Raw genomic sequence first — 14,217 nt, forward strand, 5'->3', positions numbered from 1 at the left:
AGAATTTCGCGTTAATTGCGAGAAAACGACTTGAACGTGCAACGTGGATGCGAATGCGCTTTGTAGGTTTAAGGTATACATTGAATTTGGCTGCTGCTGCTGCTGCTGCTGCTACTGCTGCTGCTGCTGCAAGCACCTGAAAGGCGACAATTTAAGACGCTTTAAATGCCTTGGGAGCAGTGAGAAAGCTCTGAACTTTGATTAGCAGCCATTATACAATAATTATGTGGGCAACCCTAGCAACTATTGCTGACCCGCATTGGAGCAAAAATTAACCAGTGAATTTGCGTCTCTATTATTAACATATACACCAAAATACTAAAAGAAACAAAAAAAAAAAAAACGAAGAAAGAGATAAAACCACCACACGTGACATGCCAAGCGAGGGGGAAGGCAGAGTGAGAACTGGAGGATCGCAAACAGAGAAAACTCAATTCAAATTATCGCCATACAAGATCGACAGATGTTCAACCAAAAAACAAAAAAAAAAAATATATAAAAAAAATAAAATAAATACAAAAGCAACGAAGACGACAACGACCACGTCTTTAGAGTAGAATGAAGAACAAACGATTGAGGACGATGAGGCAGAGGTCAACAAGGTGCAGCGACCGATGTCCAGATCGATCGGTTGACTATATTTATATGTATATATATATATATATGTATATAGAGAAAGCCAAACCAGACGCACGTTTCGCTGAGCAAATAACGCCCCATTTGTTGCCAAAATACTAAACTAAAGCCCTTAATCTAAACCACTTTGGGCAATGAATGCGTTGAAGCAACATCAACAGCCATATAACATCAGCAGCAGCAGCAGAAAAAGCAGCAGATCGGTCAGAGCGATCGATATTCGACAACTCCACGCATATTTCGCATAACGCAGGCACACCTTCCACCAAAAAGGGATAACCACAGCAACCACAAGACAAAACATAGAATATGAGTATGAGGCAAAGGCACTCATGAATATATATATATATATATATATATATATATATATATATATGTATGCACTACACATATGTTATTGTGTGTTTGAGCATTGTTGTAGTACCCAAAACCCGCACGCAGTCAACGTCAACGCAACGCTACCGTCGATCATCATCCTCATCATTGTGGCTCGTCATAAGCGCTGCTCGTCATCGTCCAATCCACGTTCACATTCACATCCAGCAGGCAAAGGGACAGATCGACGCACAGACAGGCAGACAGGCAGACGGACAGACAGACAGACAGAGAGACAGACACTCACGGGGCAATGGGGCTTATCAGCGCCGATTAATCTGCATCGCTGATGCTGATAACGCCAGGCGACCCGGGTCGAAGCTTGTAGCGCAGTGTTGAATGCATTTGTTCCTCAACAGCAGCCACAGCTCTGAAGTCGCCTCATTGTTAGCCGCGCGCAGTGGCAGCCAACACTCATGTTTAAATTATGATGGCTTCTAAGTTGCGCCCCGACTCCGACTCCGTCTCCGATTCCGAGTCAGCGGTGGCACATACATATACATATACATATGTGGGCATATGGGCAAGTCAATCAAATCGTGATATAATTCATAATCTTGCTGACCCATTCAAGATCGCATATGCGCAGATTTATGGTTAAATTATTCAAGTTAATGTTATCAACATTTGTAAAGCTTTAGTGAATTGCAACAAGTGTAGAGTTTTGCATGTTTATACTCATTGTTTATACTCATTGTTGCTGCACTTAGAACAATTGTAGTTTATAAAAATAACATACAAAAAATATTTAGTATATTTCTTTAAATGTAACACAAAGCAATACTTATTGCAGCAATAATTGGCATAAATATTTTTTATGTTGTGCAGTGTTTTATATTTTTATAGTACTCTTATTTGTATTCAGTAATTTTTCTATTATGACTCAAAATGTATTATTTTGTTTTTATTAGTGGCAACTATCTGTCAGAGAATATTTAATGGCAATGTTGTCCAGTTGTTTTAATCAAGAAAACACAAATGCTGAGCAAACATTGTTGCTGACATGAGATTTGAGCTTCCCAGAGGGAACATAATAAAAATATTACACACGCTCGCTGTGAGGCTTATCTGGGCAAGCATATAAAGAAATACACCCAAACCCGTCCCTTTGTCCAACTCTCTGGAACAGAGGGAGGCGATAAGCCCGCAGCAGCCGTCGACGGAATGAAGGCGATCGTGATTTTTAGTGCATTTAGCGCGGTTTCAAGCGTCGGTCGAAAATCATATTAAATTAAGCTAGAAATAATATATAATATCGACTAAATAGTCATGCAAACGAAATGTCTACTGCAGCTACAACTGTTGCTACTAGGAATACAGTGGTTGCTGGCGTCGCCCATTTACGACAGCAATGAGCGTCTAAATCTGAGCGCCAGTTGCCCAAGTGCATCGTGCAGTTTGTGGGGGCTGCAAAGCAACTATCAGCGTCCACTTCGCTACTCGGCTGGCCAGGTGAGTCAGCTAGAGGAGCTGTTGCTGGGCAACTGTCAGATGCGTGCCCTTCCCTTGGAGCTACTGCGTTTGGCGCCCAATCTGCGCATTCTCATAATTCAGAACTGCAGTGTCTATCATCTGTATAAGGAAGACTTCCAGGCGACGCCGCAACTGACACAATTGATTCTGCCACGTAATCACATCTCGCGATTAAGGGAGCAACAGTTTGTGGCGCTGCAACAGCTGGAGGTGCTCCAACTGGATCACAATGGCATTCTAGTGTTGCAAGCTGAGGCGTTTAAGGGTCTGTCCAAGCTCAAATTGTTGGGGCTGCAGGGTAATGGCATCATTCAACTAGTGGCGGGCGCCTTTGAGCCCCTCCCAAATCTCTTAAATCTCGATCTGAGCGATAATGAGATTAGTCAGATCAATCCGGAGACATTTTCTAAGAATAGCAAACTCCAGACACTGTTGCTTAATGGCAATCAACTCAAACAATTTGAACCCAGTTGCTTGGCACCAAGGAGCAATCTGCGCCTGCTCGATCTGAGCAATTGCAGGCAGTTGGAGCAGCTGCATCTACATGGTGCTCAGAGGTTGATGCTAGAGGGCAGCGCTGTCAGCCGTCTAATCATCGATGGCGGCGTTATCAATCTTCAGGCGGGCAGAAATGCGATGACGCAGCTGCACATTGGCGATAAGAGCGCTGTCATCGAACTTGACCTGCACCAGAATCAGCTGAATGTGAATGCGACGGCAGAGCTGCTCGACGGTATGTGGAATCTGCAGCGCTTGGATCTGTCCAAGAACAATATCGATTCATTGTCCAGTGTGGGTGGCAACTCCAGTACGCTCAGCCTGCTGTTGCCCAGTCTCACCGACTTGAATCTTGCACACAATCAGCTGCTAAGTCTGCCGCCGGATTCGTCGCTGCTGCCAGGGCATCTTCTACAGCTGGACATCTCCTACAATCACCTGCTCTCCGTGAGTGCAGACAACTTTGCAGCCCTGCCCAGCTTACAAAGTCTGCATATGGAGAGCAATAGACTGCATGAGTTCGATTACGAACTCTTCCATCGGCAGCATCCGCGACTCCAGGAGCTGGGCATCTGCGACAATGAGTTGGGCTATACCCTCATGCACAATATGCTCATCTATATGAGTGATCGTGGCATTCACTTGCCCGTCAACTGCCTGCGCCGACCGGTCCACAGCATGGACACCAAATCCATGTCGGATGAGCCAGTGAATGCGGCACAAACTTGTACGCCAACGGGTGTCGGTGGTATTCATCCGTATTGGACGACACGGGATGTATTGGCGATGGTAACGCTGCTTGTGGTGTTTTGCATATTGATTATGCAGCTCTATAACATCCTGAAGGAGGAAGGCTGGTTGGGGCGTATGCAACAGTGGCTCATGGGCAGACAACCAGATGTTGTGACTGGTGCCAATGCCAGAGCGAGGCGCCTCAATGAGGAAGACTCCGAAGTATGAATTGACATATGCAACTATTATTTTTTCTTTTATTTTCTTTTTGTTTTTGTTTATTATTTTCTTATACGTTTTTTTCCCCCACTTAACAGAGCTCAAGTGCATAATTGTGATAGCAATGAGAATCAACTAGCATACACTCAGAGAAATCTTATATAGAAAGCAATTGGCTAACGTGAGATAAATCTTAAAAATAATTTTCGAAAATTATAAACTAGTCAAAAAATGACAAGCAAAAAAATAAAATAAAAATGTATTAAGAATGAAAAGTATTGTGATTTAAATATAAAATACATTTATTCAACAAATACAATTAATCAGCAAATAAGATTTTTTATTAGATTTCTTATATTTTTTAAATTGCAAATATTTTACAAAATAATATTTTGACTCTCTATTCATGTTTTTCTTGTGTGCTTAAAAATATTACTTTAGAAAATTAAATTACAAAATTGTAGAATTCTGACAACCACAGCATGAAAAATATTTTTGACTTATTTTAATTTTAAAACTTTGGTTGATTTTTATAGAAACAGCAAATTTTTTAGAATTATTATGCTATGAATAAAAAACAAAATCAGAAAAATAATCAGCTTTGAAGTCATACAAACCACCAGTAAAATTTATAAATGATGTATTTACATTATCAAGTCCATTATATCCACTGCGTTATGATTTGTGTAATCTGTGACGCTTCCTCGTAGAGTATATAAACTTTATTGCAGCCACATGTTGCTGACAGTTGGCAATTGCAATATGTTGCTGAGGACTTAAAGCTGCAAAAGAGTTAAACGACAATTGCTGACAATTTAGCGCTAGTTTTCGTTGTCTGCTAACATTGTTGTTGTTGTTGATGTTGTCGTCGTTGTTGTTGTTGCATATTGGCATCTAGTTGTAGGTTTGCATATGAAATGTGGCCCCGGCAGTCGAACAGACAAGATGCATTTACAAGATTCGTACAAAATACGAATTTAAGTTCAAAATAATTGCACGGCATGCACACAGGAGGACCAGGAGGACCAGTCGTGTGAGCAACATGTGACTGGTACTGGTGATACTGTCTTTTGGTGCTGGTGGTTGCCTGGCAGCCACTGCACCACTGCAGCGTGGTTGCCTCTGCCTGACCAATAACGACAACATCCAACAGGAACAACCTGAACAACGACTTTTCCGCCTCCGTTCGTTCCATGGAGTTGCCTGCACTTGCGCGACACTCTTGACACCCACCCCTCGCCGCCCCTGTCTTGGCCCAGCCCCCTGCCTATTGGCCAGATTTGCCTACGACATGTTTTGGGTGGAAATTGTGAACATGTTTAGGTCGGGTTCGGGTAGCGAGTTCGGTTTGCCAGCACTCGCACTCGCACTCAAGATTTTGATATGGCATCGCAATTTCTGAGAAATTGTATTTTGATTTATTTATAATGTTGCAGCGACATGCACACATAGCACAGGGCACACTGGGTAGGAGTAGGAGTCGAGTGTGGTGTGTGTTTGGGGCATAGCCATGGAAGCGTTGCGGCCTTGCATTTGTTGTAGTTGTTGTAGTTGTAGTTGTTGTAATTGTTGTTGTTGTTGCTTTGGCTGCATTTACTGCATATTCAATTTGGATTTATTGTTTTTGTTTATGCTGTGAAATCATTTCGATTAAATTAGAAATATGCAAATTATTTGCAGCTCATTAATTATGCAATGCCTCCAACTCTTCACAAACACACACACACACAGGCACAGACACACATACTTGATTGGTCAGTGTGATAAGTGTGTATATTTAAGAGAGAGATGGAGACAGTTGCGGCGCGTTTTGCCAGCGTTTTACTAGCGTTTTTGAACGCAATCCGCAATTAAATAACTTCACACCAGAGTGTTTCTTGTGGGCGTTTAAAAAGTAAAGCGCGCGCGGCTTTTGTTTTTATGAAAAATACTTCAACGATTTGTAAGCAGAAGAAATAAAATCGAAAGGCAGCGATTGCAACGTTTTTTTTTTTTTTTTTGCAATTGTGCCACAAGCAACGCGCAACAGCAGAGCAACAGCAAACGTTGCAAAGATATTCAACGGGGCACCGCAACAATTTACCAATCGTTCACGCGTCCAGTTCACAGAGCATTTATTGCGTGCCAGTAGAGAAGACACACACACACACACACCCCCTCCACACTGCTACCACACCTCTTCCCCCCTGCCAACTCCCTCAATCCACCATAGCCATAGCCAGGCAACGACTCACCCCTTTTCGCCGTTTTCGGGGTGGGCGTTGCCACGGAGGCTGTGCAAAGTGTAAATTTATGATTATGCGATTTTTATCGAATGTGAATGTGAAAAAGAGTGCAACGTTTTTTGCACTTTATAAAAAGAAGGCAGCAGGCAACAACAAACCGCCGCGACCGACAATCACACAATTCAGAGCCAAATCCTGAAACCGCCGCCGCCGCCGCCGCCGCCGTTGGCCTGAACGCATTATTAATACTCGCACGCCGTCTGTCATGTTTTGTATTTAGTCAATTTTTACTTGGATTTTTTATTGAATGGTTTTTCTTTATTTTCGTATTACGTGTTTTATTTTTTTTTATATTTTTTTTTCTTTTTTGTTTTCATTTAGCACTTTATGCTCGTTTCATAAATCATGAAGCGTTTTTTTTTTTTTGTGCTTTTTATTTCTTGTCGGAGTTTATCAAATTTTCGCACACTTGGCTTTGGCTTGGGCTGGAAAATGGGATTTTCCAAGCGTTTTACGAGACACGCCCCAAAGACAAAGTGCAACAGCAGCCGCGGGCACTTCCCAGCCTCTTACCCAAACACGACAATGACACGTTGCGACCTCAGTCAGTCACTCAGTCAGTCAGTCAGCCACTCAGTCAGTCAGTCAGTCAGACGGTTAGTCAGTTAGTCAACTCACACGTGGCTGAGGCTCCATTAATGCGATTATTTTGTGCACTTTTTGGCAGTCGCAGCGGCGCAAATTTATAGAATTATTTCCAAATCAGTGAGCGGCATAAGTCTTGAGTTTTTTGGGGGTAGATGTGGCAGTGGGGCAACCAAGCATTAAAGACACTTTAATGGTCTAGCCAACCCAGTGGAAAGACAATGTTAACCACACAAGTTACTCTTACCCCCCACAACCCACACTGGCACACAAGTATCAATAATTTTTCATTTCATTCTCGCTCATATTTCACACCATGCTTAGGCGCAAATTTGTAGCACTAATCCTTGCGAGCGTCTCGCAGGCAGTGCGTCAAAGCGTCGCTGTCTCATTAGCGGCCCAACCCTCCCCCCGCCCCCCCAAAAGCAGGATTTGCAGGCGCTGCGCACGGCGCACGTTAATCGCATTATTTACAGCAAACAGGATCAGCGGGCTGACTTTTGCGACTTTGGCTGCACTCAAAAGTCAAGGCGGCAAACACTCCCACGGGGATATCAGTGACATATGTAAAGTGTAAGCTCACCCAAGGACGAGCGTCCTAAATATGAACGGGGTTGGGGGGCAATGGGCCGAGCTACTGTCAAAGCGGCAGCGCGTGCCGGCGTGCGGTTCGTGTAATGAATATCCGCTTAGCTCCTGCTGTTGTCCAGGATGCTGCAAAGCGGGGTTGCAAGTGCGCCAACAGCCACCAGCCACAAGCCACCCTCCACCCAGCACCCGGGCTAAGCAGCCTTACGGGTGTATCCGTTGCGCCGGGCGTGCTATGGGAAAGCGATTGGAGTGACTGCAACAATATGCTATCGAGCAGTTTTGCTTGCTTTGATTGACTTGCCAGCAAAAAGGACAATACAAAAAATAAATGTTTGTAGTGTGAGAAAAAAAAAACACATTAAAAATTATAAAAAGAATCAAATATCATTGATGTAGCGGACAAGTGCTTGACTGGGAGATGCCCTGTAAAACTCGGATTTTAATGGTAGTTTTATTATTATTATTTATAGTAAAACTAATATTTGATTTAGTTACATATACAATTTGGATTATATTATTCTTAATTTTAAATTTTAAATCAATAAGATAATATTATAATATTCAATAATCATAATTGTTAAATGACATTTTCTACATGTGTAATATTTAATATTGTTTATTATCTGCTAAAACCAATTCTATGTTTATGTTATACATTTTTAATTCACTGCTATTATTAATTCATACCTTTTCAAATCAATGTTTTATAGCCTTTCAATAGGTTGATTAATGTTTAAATATAATTGTTATATAATAATAAAAACCTTACAGCATTCATATCCTATCCTTCAATTCAAACTCAAAGTTGTCTCTCTGAGTTGGTTGGACAAGGACTGATCTGAAATTTAAGTCTGTCTGGTTGTCCTTTGTCCCTTGTCCCACGGATGCAGTAAAGTGTGTTGACTGTTACTGGTGATCAAGAATTTAATTTAATGTACATCTACATCGGAATGCCTTACTTTGACTGTTACACACATTGGTACCTTTAATAGCCATAGAGTATATAAACGGCTTTGGTTACTGACTGTATCAGCTGCGACGGATTCTCCGGCTATTGGAAAACACACGTTAATTTGTCCACTTGAGAACTTTTCACGCGGTTTTCCACAGAAATGCCATAAAATTCAAAGTGAACGAGTGAAAATCTCCATGCAAAAGGTAATTAACACAAGCATTAAATGCAGACACACAATGCAAGAGCGACAGAGAGAGAGAGAGAGAGAGAGAGAGACGGCTATAGAGATATGACGCTAATTAGTATTTTTCCCAGTTAATGCGTTTCGATAGCTTCCCAGTCACTTAAGCGATATGGGTATTTAAAGCCTTTCTCGTTGATTTTTATTTGATTTCTTTCCTTTTTTATACTTTTGGTTTTTTTTTTAAAACATTCCCAAAAGTGGCAGCCATTAAGTGGACGACAGGACATGACTATGACTACTTTTATGGACTACCAACGGAGAGTGCTCCAATAATAATATCTTTATTGTTGCCAGCTAATGAACAGAGCAGGGAAAACGGGCAGCGGGCAGGGTGAGGAGTGAAGGGTGAAGAGGGAATCATAGCGAGAGCGACGCTGTCGGCACAGATTAACATATTAAACGAAATCGTTAGCGATAAGGATGAGAATGGCAAAAGCAGCCAGTTAAAGGATATTGCGGCACAGATGCACGTGATGCGCTAATTTTTCGCCTTGACACTTGCCCGCAGCTCAGCACAACCATTTGGGGGTGGTAACAATCACGAGGACGACGACGAGCACGAGAACGATGAGGATGAGGATGAGGATGAGTATGAGAATGAGAATGAGGACGGCGTGTGGTCTGCCGGATATGTCAGAAGTGTCGTCATTGTGGCACGTGACTCGCTTTACGAAACACAAAAAAAAACAGAATAAATAACCAACGCGGGCGGTCCTTGCCAAGGACTTTAAGGGCAATTGCAACAGAGGCTGCCCTGCAACTGTAACCCGAGACAATGCGACGCCACCAGAAGTGCCTAAGCCGAACAATGTGCTCTAATTTGTTACCATTCAGTGGGTTGCATCGGGAGAGAATATCAGATATCCCACAAGTGGCGTCCTGAACCTAAGCGCCAGAAGACTCAGTACGCGATCAAAGTTCAAGTATCGAAATAACTTCAAGTTTTTGACAGTGATCCCAGGCAACAGCAAGGAAGACCAGTAATAATTTTGATTCAGTTCAGATATCTTAAGTGAATACGATCCCAGAAATATTGCTGGAAAAATTAGGTTCTGCTTAAAAGAAATAAAATTGGTAATTTTTAGCTTTTAATATAATATATGAAAAAATAAATACAAAACAAAAAGGATCGACTATGACAGACCCTGAATATATGATATAGTAGTTCGATCTGAACAATTTTTGGTCCAAATGTGACAAGCATATGATTTCCCTTTTTGGGTAAGGTCTAATCATTTCTTGTCATTTCTAGCTAGGCAAATAAGTTTTTTATACAATATTCCATAAGCCAAATATTTTATCAGTGCAAGTCTGTTTAAGAAAAATGAATAAAGCATACAAATATATCCATAATTAATAAAGTTAAAATATATATTTTGATTTAATCACATTGAAAATTACAAAAAATGTATTAGTTGTAAATATTTGGAGTGCAATGCGAAGGATGATTAACGATTAATGGCAGCTGCAGGGGGGCGTTGTTTCTTTTAGTGAGCAGCCAATCCCCTGCCAAATGCAAAATAGGCGCAAAAATCACAACAACAACTGTGGTCAGGCCCGCTCTTATAATGGGCAGCAAGCTGGTTGTTGCCCATGTTGTTGCCCATGTTGTTGCTGTTGTTGTCGTTGCAACAACTGGCGAGGCCAATGCAAAAGGATTGCATCTGATTGGATCTCACTTCGCCGAGGTTGGAGCTGAAGCTGAAGCACTTGCAGCAACCAGCTTGTGGAATGGAATGGAGCCCGAATTGATGCAGATGCAACGTGATGCTTGTTGGTAATAAAATTGGTGCTTAAACGAATCCACTCACAGCCATTTAGCAATATCAGACATGGCTGTAAAATTAACAGAGCAACACACAACGGCGACCCGGCCGAAACGATGGACCCAACGAGGGAACGGCATCAACTATAGCCTTGTTGTGGTTGTTGTTGTTATTGTTGTTGCTGTTGCCATGTGCAATTATTTCTTTGTTGTTGCTGTTTGCAATTGCCTTTTGGCTGCAACGCGCGTTAATGATGCAGGGAGGAGTCGGGGCAAGCTGTGGCTGTGGCTGTGGCGAAAAAAATGGCAGACTGGTTACGCGAACCCAAAACAGACCCAAACCCAGACCACAGTAAACCGCAACCAAGACCAAAACCAAATCCAAAAACCAAAACCAAGCCATGCTCAGCCTCAACCTGGCCAGCCATTGCGTCTGCAGCATCGGGCACTTAGCAACACCCACCTTAAGATCACGACAACGACGATGACGACAACAACAACACGATGAACAACAACAATTAAGTGTGATCTAGTCGGGAGTGAGCGACTAGCTAGATACCCTCCAAACTGAAACTAAGAATATATTCTTAGATTGAGTCTGGCTATGCTGGAATGAGCCACTTAGAATCATCTTTGATGCCTCCATAATTCTCTAAACTTTAATTTCAAAATACAATTTTTTATTTAATATTTAATTTCGATATAATAATAAAAAAAAGTAAGTTTAAATGAAAATTTATTAATTTTAAACTGGATTTAAGAAGACTCACTGATATTAATAGATATCAACACAGATCAAGAAAGCTATATATAAACTTAGCTGGGCTTCCTCATTAATAGTTGCCAAGTTTATGGGTAAATCTTATAATACCCTTCGAATCATATGTAATGAGTATAGGGTATATAAGACGCTTTGGTGCCCTCGTCTGCCAATTGCTAACTGCACACAAATTTATGACAAAATCTCCATTGAGCTTTTGATGAACTTAAACGGCGAGTTTTTATTAAGATTTTTGAAAAATGCAGTCAAGCGCTTTGCTCTCTCTTTGCTCATTGCTGGCTGGTCATGTGGATTGCGGATTGCTGGTTGTGGATTTGTTGTTGGACGGAGCTGTGCGCTGTGCACGATCGCATTAATTTATTAATTTAAGGGCAAAAACGTTATGCGGCCCGAGGGGGGCCTCAGAACAAGTGGGCGTATGATGGTCAAAGGGGAGGTAAGGACGAGGAGGAGGAGGAGGAAAGCCAAGGCAAGGCATACCCCCTCCAACCCCGCGGGGCAGCAGCAGCAGCAGTATGGCCTACACACGGGGCGTTTCTAACAATTTTATGCCAGATGAGCGCCTAAATGATCGCGATCAGTTACCTGAGAGCCCCATCCATCTCCAAGCCAAGTTGGAGCCAGGCAGCAAAAACGAGGCAGGACAAGCTGCAACAAACGTGCGTCCACTTAAACCTCAGACAATCTTCATTATGGCCACTGCAGGGCACATTGCTGCAGCTGCAGCAGCAACGATTTTAGATACAACAGCGCTGATGTTGGCGCAGTTGTTGCTGTGGTTGTTGCTGTTGTTGTTGCTGTGGTTGTTGCTATTGTTACTCTGCCAGGTGAGGTGTTTATTAAGGTGTAATGCAATTTTTCATATTTTTTTTTATTTCTTTTTTTGTATTCTTTCACGTAGCGCGTGGGCGGAGCAACTGGAAAATTGCAATAATATGTTTGTGTATCTTTTCTTTGGTCAACAAAATGGATGCACAATGCAGGCCATGAAAGGAGCAGCAGCAGCAGCAGGAGCAGCAGCAGCAATGGCCAAATGGCCAAATGGCAAACGGCAACGGCAACGGCGCAAAAACTGTGGCAACATGTTTGAGGTTTTCGCTTTTCCGACATAAATAATGGTCATAAATTGAGCATGGCCGGAGCTAAAAATTCAGTATTTATAGCCAAATGATAAAAATAAGATTTATTAACATTTTGCTGCCCCGCGCGCACACACACACACACACACACACGCAGCTCGGTACGATTTTCACACACCACCCAAAAAAAAAAAACAAAAAGAAGAGAAAAGCACCGGCTGCCGGAGCTGGAGCCGGAGCCGCGCAAGAACATCCGTTTTTTCGTTTCGCCGTGTGGCTGATCCTGCTTAAAGTTTGACCACACTTAACACACATATATATATATACAAATATATATATATATTTATATTTATATATGTATGCAGCTAATTATGATTGCGATTCGTTTAAATAACCCCTCAGTTGAAACTAATTAGCTTTGTTATTTTTTGTTATTTTTATTTCACATTGTTAATTTGCCAAGCAAAGTTTGGGTTCGCCAGTTTTGCTTCCAGCTCCAGTTTGTAAAAGTGTTTTTGTTTTTACAAACTTCAGAATATGATTAACATAAACAAATTGCAACTGCGACCTAATCAACTATTTTAATGGATTGTTTTGATTGGAATATTGTTCCATTAAAATATGATCATTTTAATGATCGCATTTTCGCAATTTATAGTTTGTTAGTTTTATATATAAAGTTGACAATATTGTTAATATGAACATTTTACAACTGTGACTTTATTGATTAAAAAACACTTACCGCATTCCGTTTAAATAATTAATTATATAATTGACATTTATCATGTTTATCACTTTGGCATAATTTTAAATTTAAATGTGACTTTTTAATGATCACATTTTACAGATTTATAATTTGCTATGTTTATATAATAATTTCGTTATTGTTTAAAGTAGGTATTTACAAAATTGACAATATTATTAACATGAAAATATTACAGCTATGATTTGATTGGATTACTGTGGAATATAATCGACTTTTTTTAATTGATTGTACTTTTGAATATTGTTACATTTAAATATGACTTTTTAATGATCTGACCAGCTTTTTGTTTGGTAATTTTATATAATAATTTCGTTATTATTTCGTTATTACAAAGTTGACAATATGAATATTTTCAAGCTTTGACTTTATTGATTAAAAAACACTTACCAAATTTGGCTGTATAATTCTATAATTGACTTTTATCATGTTTAACTTTGGAATAATGCTAAATTTAAATATGACATTTTAATGATCACATTTGATCAACTTATTGTTAATTTCTTTAATAGTATTTTGCAGTTTTCTAATTTGTGGTCAAGAGTAAAATCTGTTGGGCAGCTGGCGAACTGTGGACGCGCCTTTTATGGCGTTTCACAATTAGTGCAACGCATCGCCCGCGGCACGGCTCGATTGCTTGCTGTGGCAAACAAGATTTCAATAAGAAAATCACAAAATCAAGCAAATGTAGCAGCCAAAAGGCAGCAACAATAGCAACAAAAACAGCAACAGCAACAACAGCAACAACAACAACAACTGCGACGCACACGCAGCCTGATTTTAATCAAATTCACAGCATTGTTTGCCTGTCAAGCAGCAAAGGGCGATTATCACAAGGCGCACAGGACGAAGACTTAAACGAGGACGAGGACGGCAAAGGAAGGCAGGCAAAAACCTGCATAACATTCAAGTTGGAGTTTGAGATCGAGTTGTTGTTGTTGTTGTTGTTGCTGCCTGTTTGGGGCAAATTCCAAGCGCATTTCATACGGCACCACAGGCAATACAACAACAAACAACAACAGCCATAAAGCTGCTCCATATTGTTACATCGCCATCGCGCGTGACCAGAGCTGCCCCCAAGCATTGAGCGTTGAGCGTTGAGCGTTGCCCACCCACTTGTGGCAACATTGTTTTATGCCACATATTCGGCGTTGACCGAAATAGCCGCCATAATGCGCCTTCATCATGTTAAATATAATGAAACGAAACTCATGAATATCATTAAAGCACAAAATC

General features: G+C 41.1%; 1 protein-coding gene across 1 annotated transcript; it reads left to right on the plus strand.

The window, feature by feature from the left end:
* The first annotated feature begins 2,219 nt into the window (after positions 1-2,219).
* On the plus strand, positions 2,220-4,170 carry LOC6563078 (leucine-rich repeat-containing G-protein coupled receptor 5). Its single transcript, XM_001990234.3, has 2 exons — positions 2,220-3,936; positions 4,032-4,170. The coding sequence occupies exons 1-2, from the start codon at positions 2,281-2,283 to the stop codon at positions 4,044-4,046; spliced, it is 1,671 nt and encodes a 556-aa protein (XP_001990270.2). The 5' UTR covers positions 2,220-2,280; the 3' UTR covers positions 4,047-4,170.
* The last annotated feature ends 10,047 nt before the right edge of the window (positions 4,171-14,217 follow it).

This window comes from Drosophila grimshawi, unplaced genomic scaffold, assembly GCF_018153295.1.
Source record: "Drosophila grimshawi isolate 15287-2541.00 unplaced genomic scaffold, ASM1815329v1 contig_311, whole genome shotgun sequence".
Lineage (NCBI taxonomy): Eukaryota > Metazoa > Arthropoda > Insecta > Diptera > Drosophilidae > Drosophila > Drosophila grimshawi.

Excerpts from the sequence above, each read along its gene's own strand:
- LOC6563078 (XM_001990234.3), top strand. The coding sequence starts at position 2,281 with ATGCAAACGAAATGTCTACTGCAGCTACAACTGTTGCTACTAGGAATA.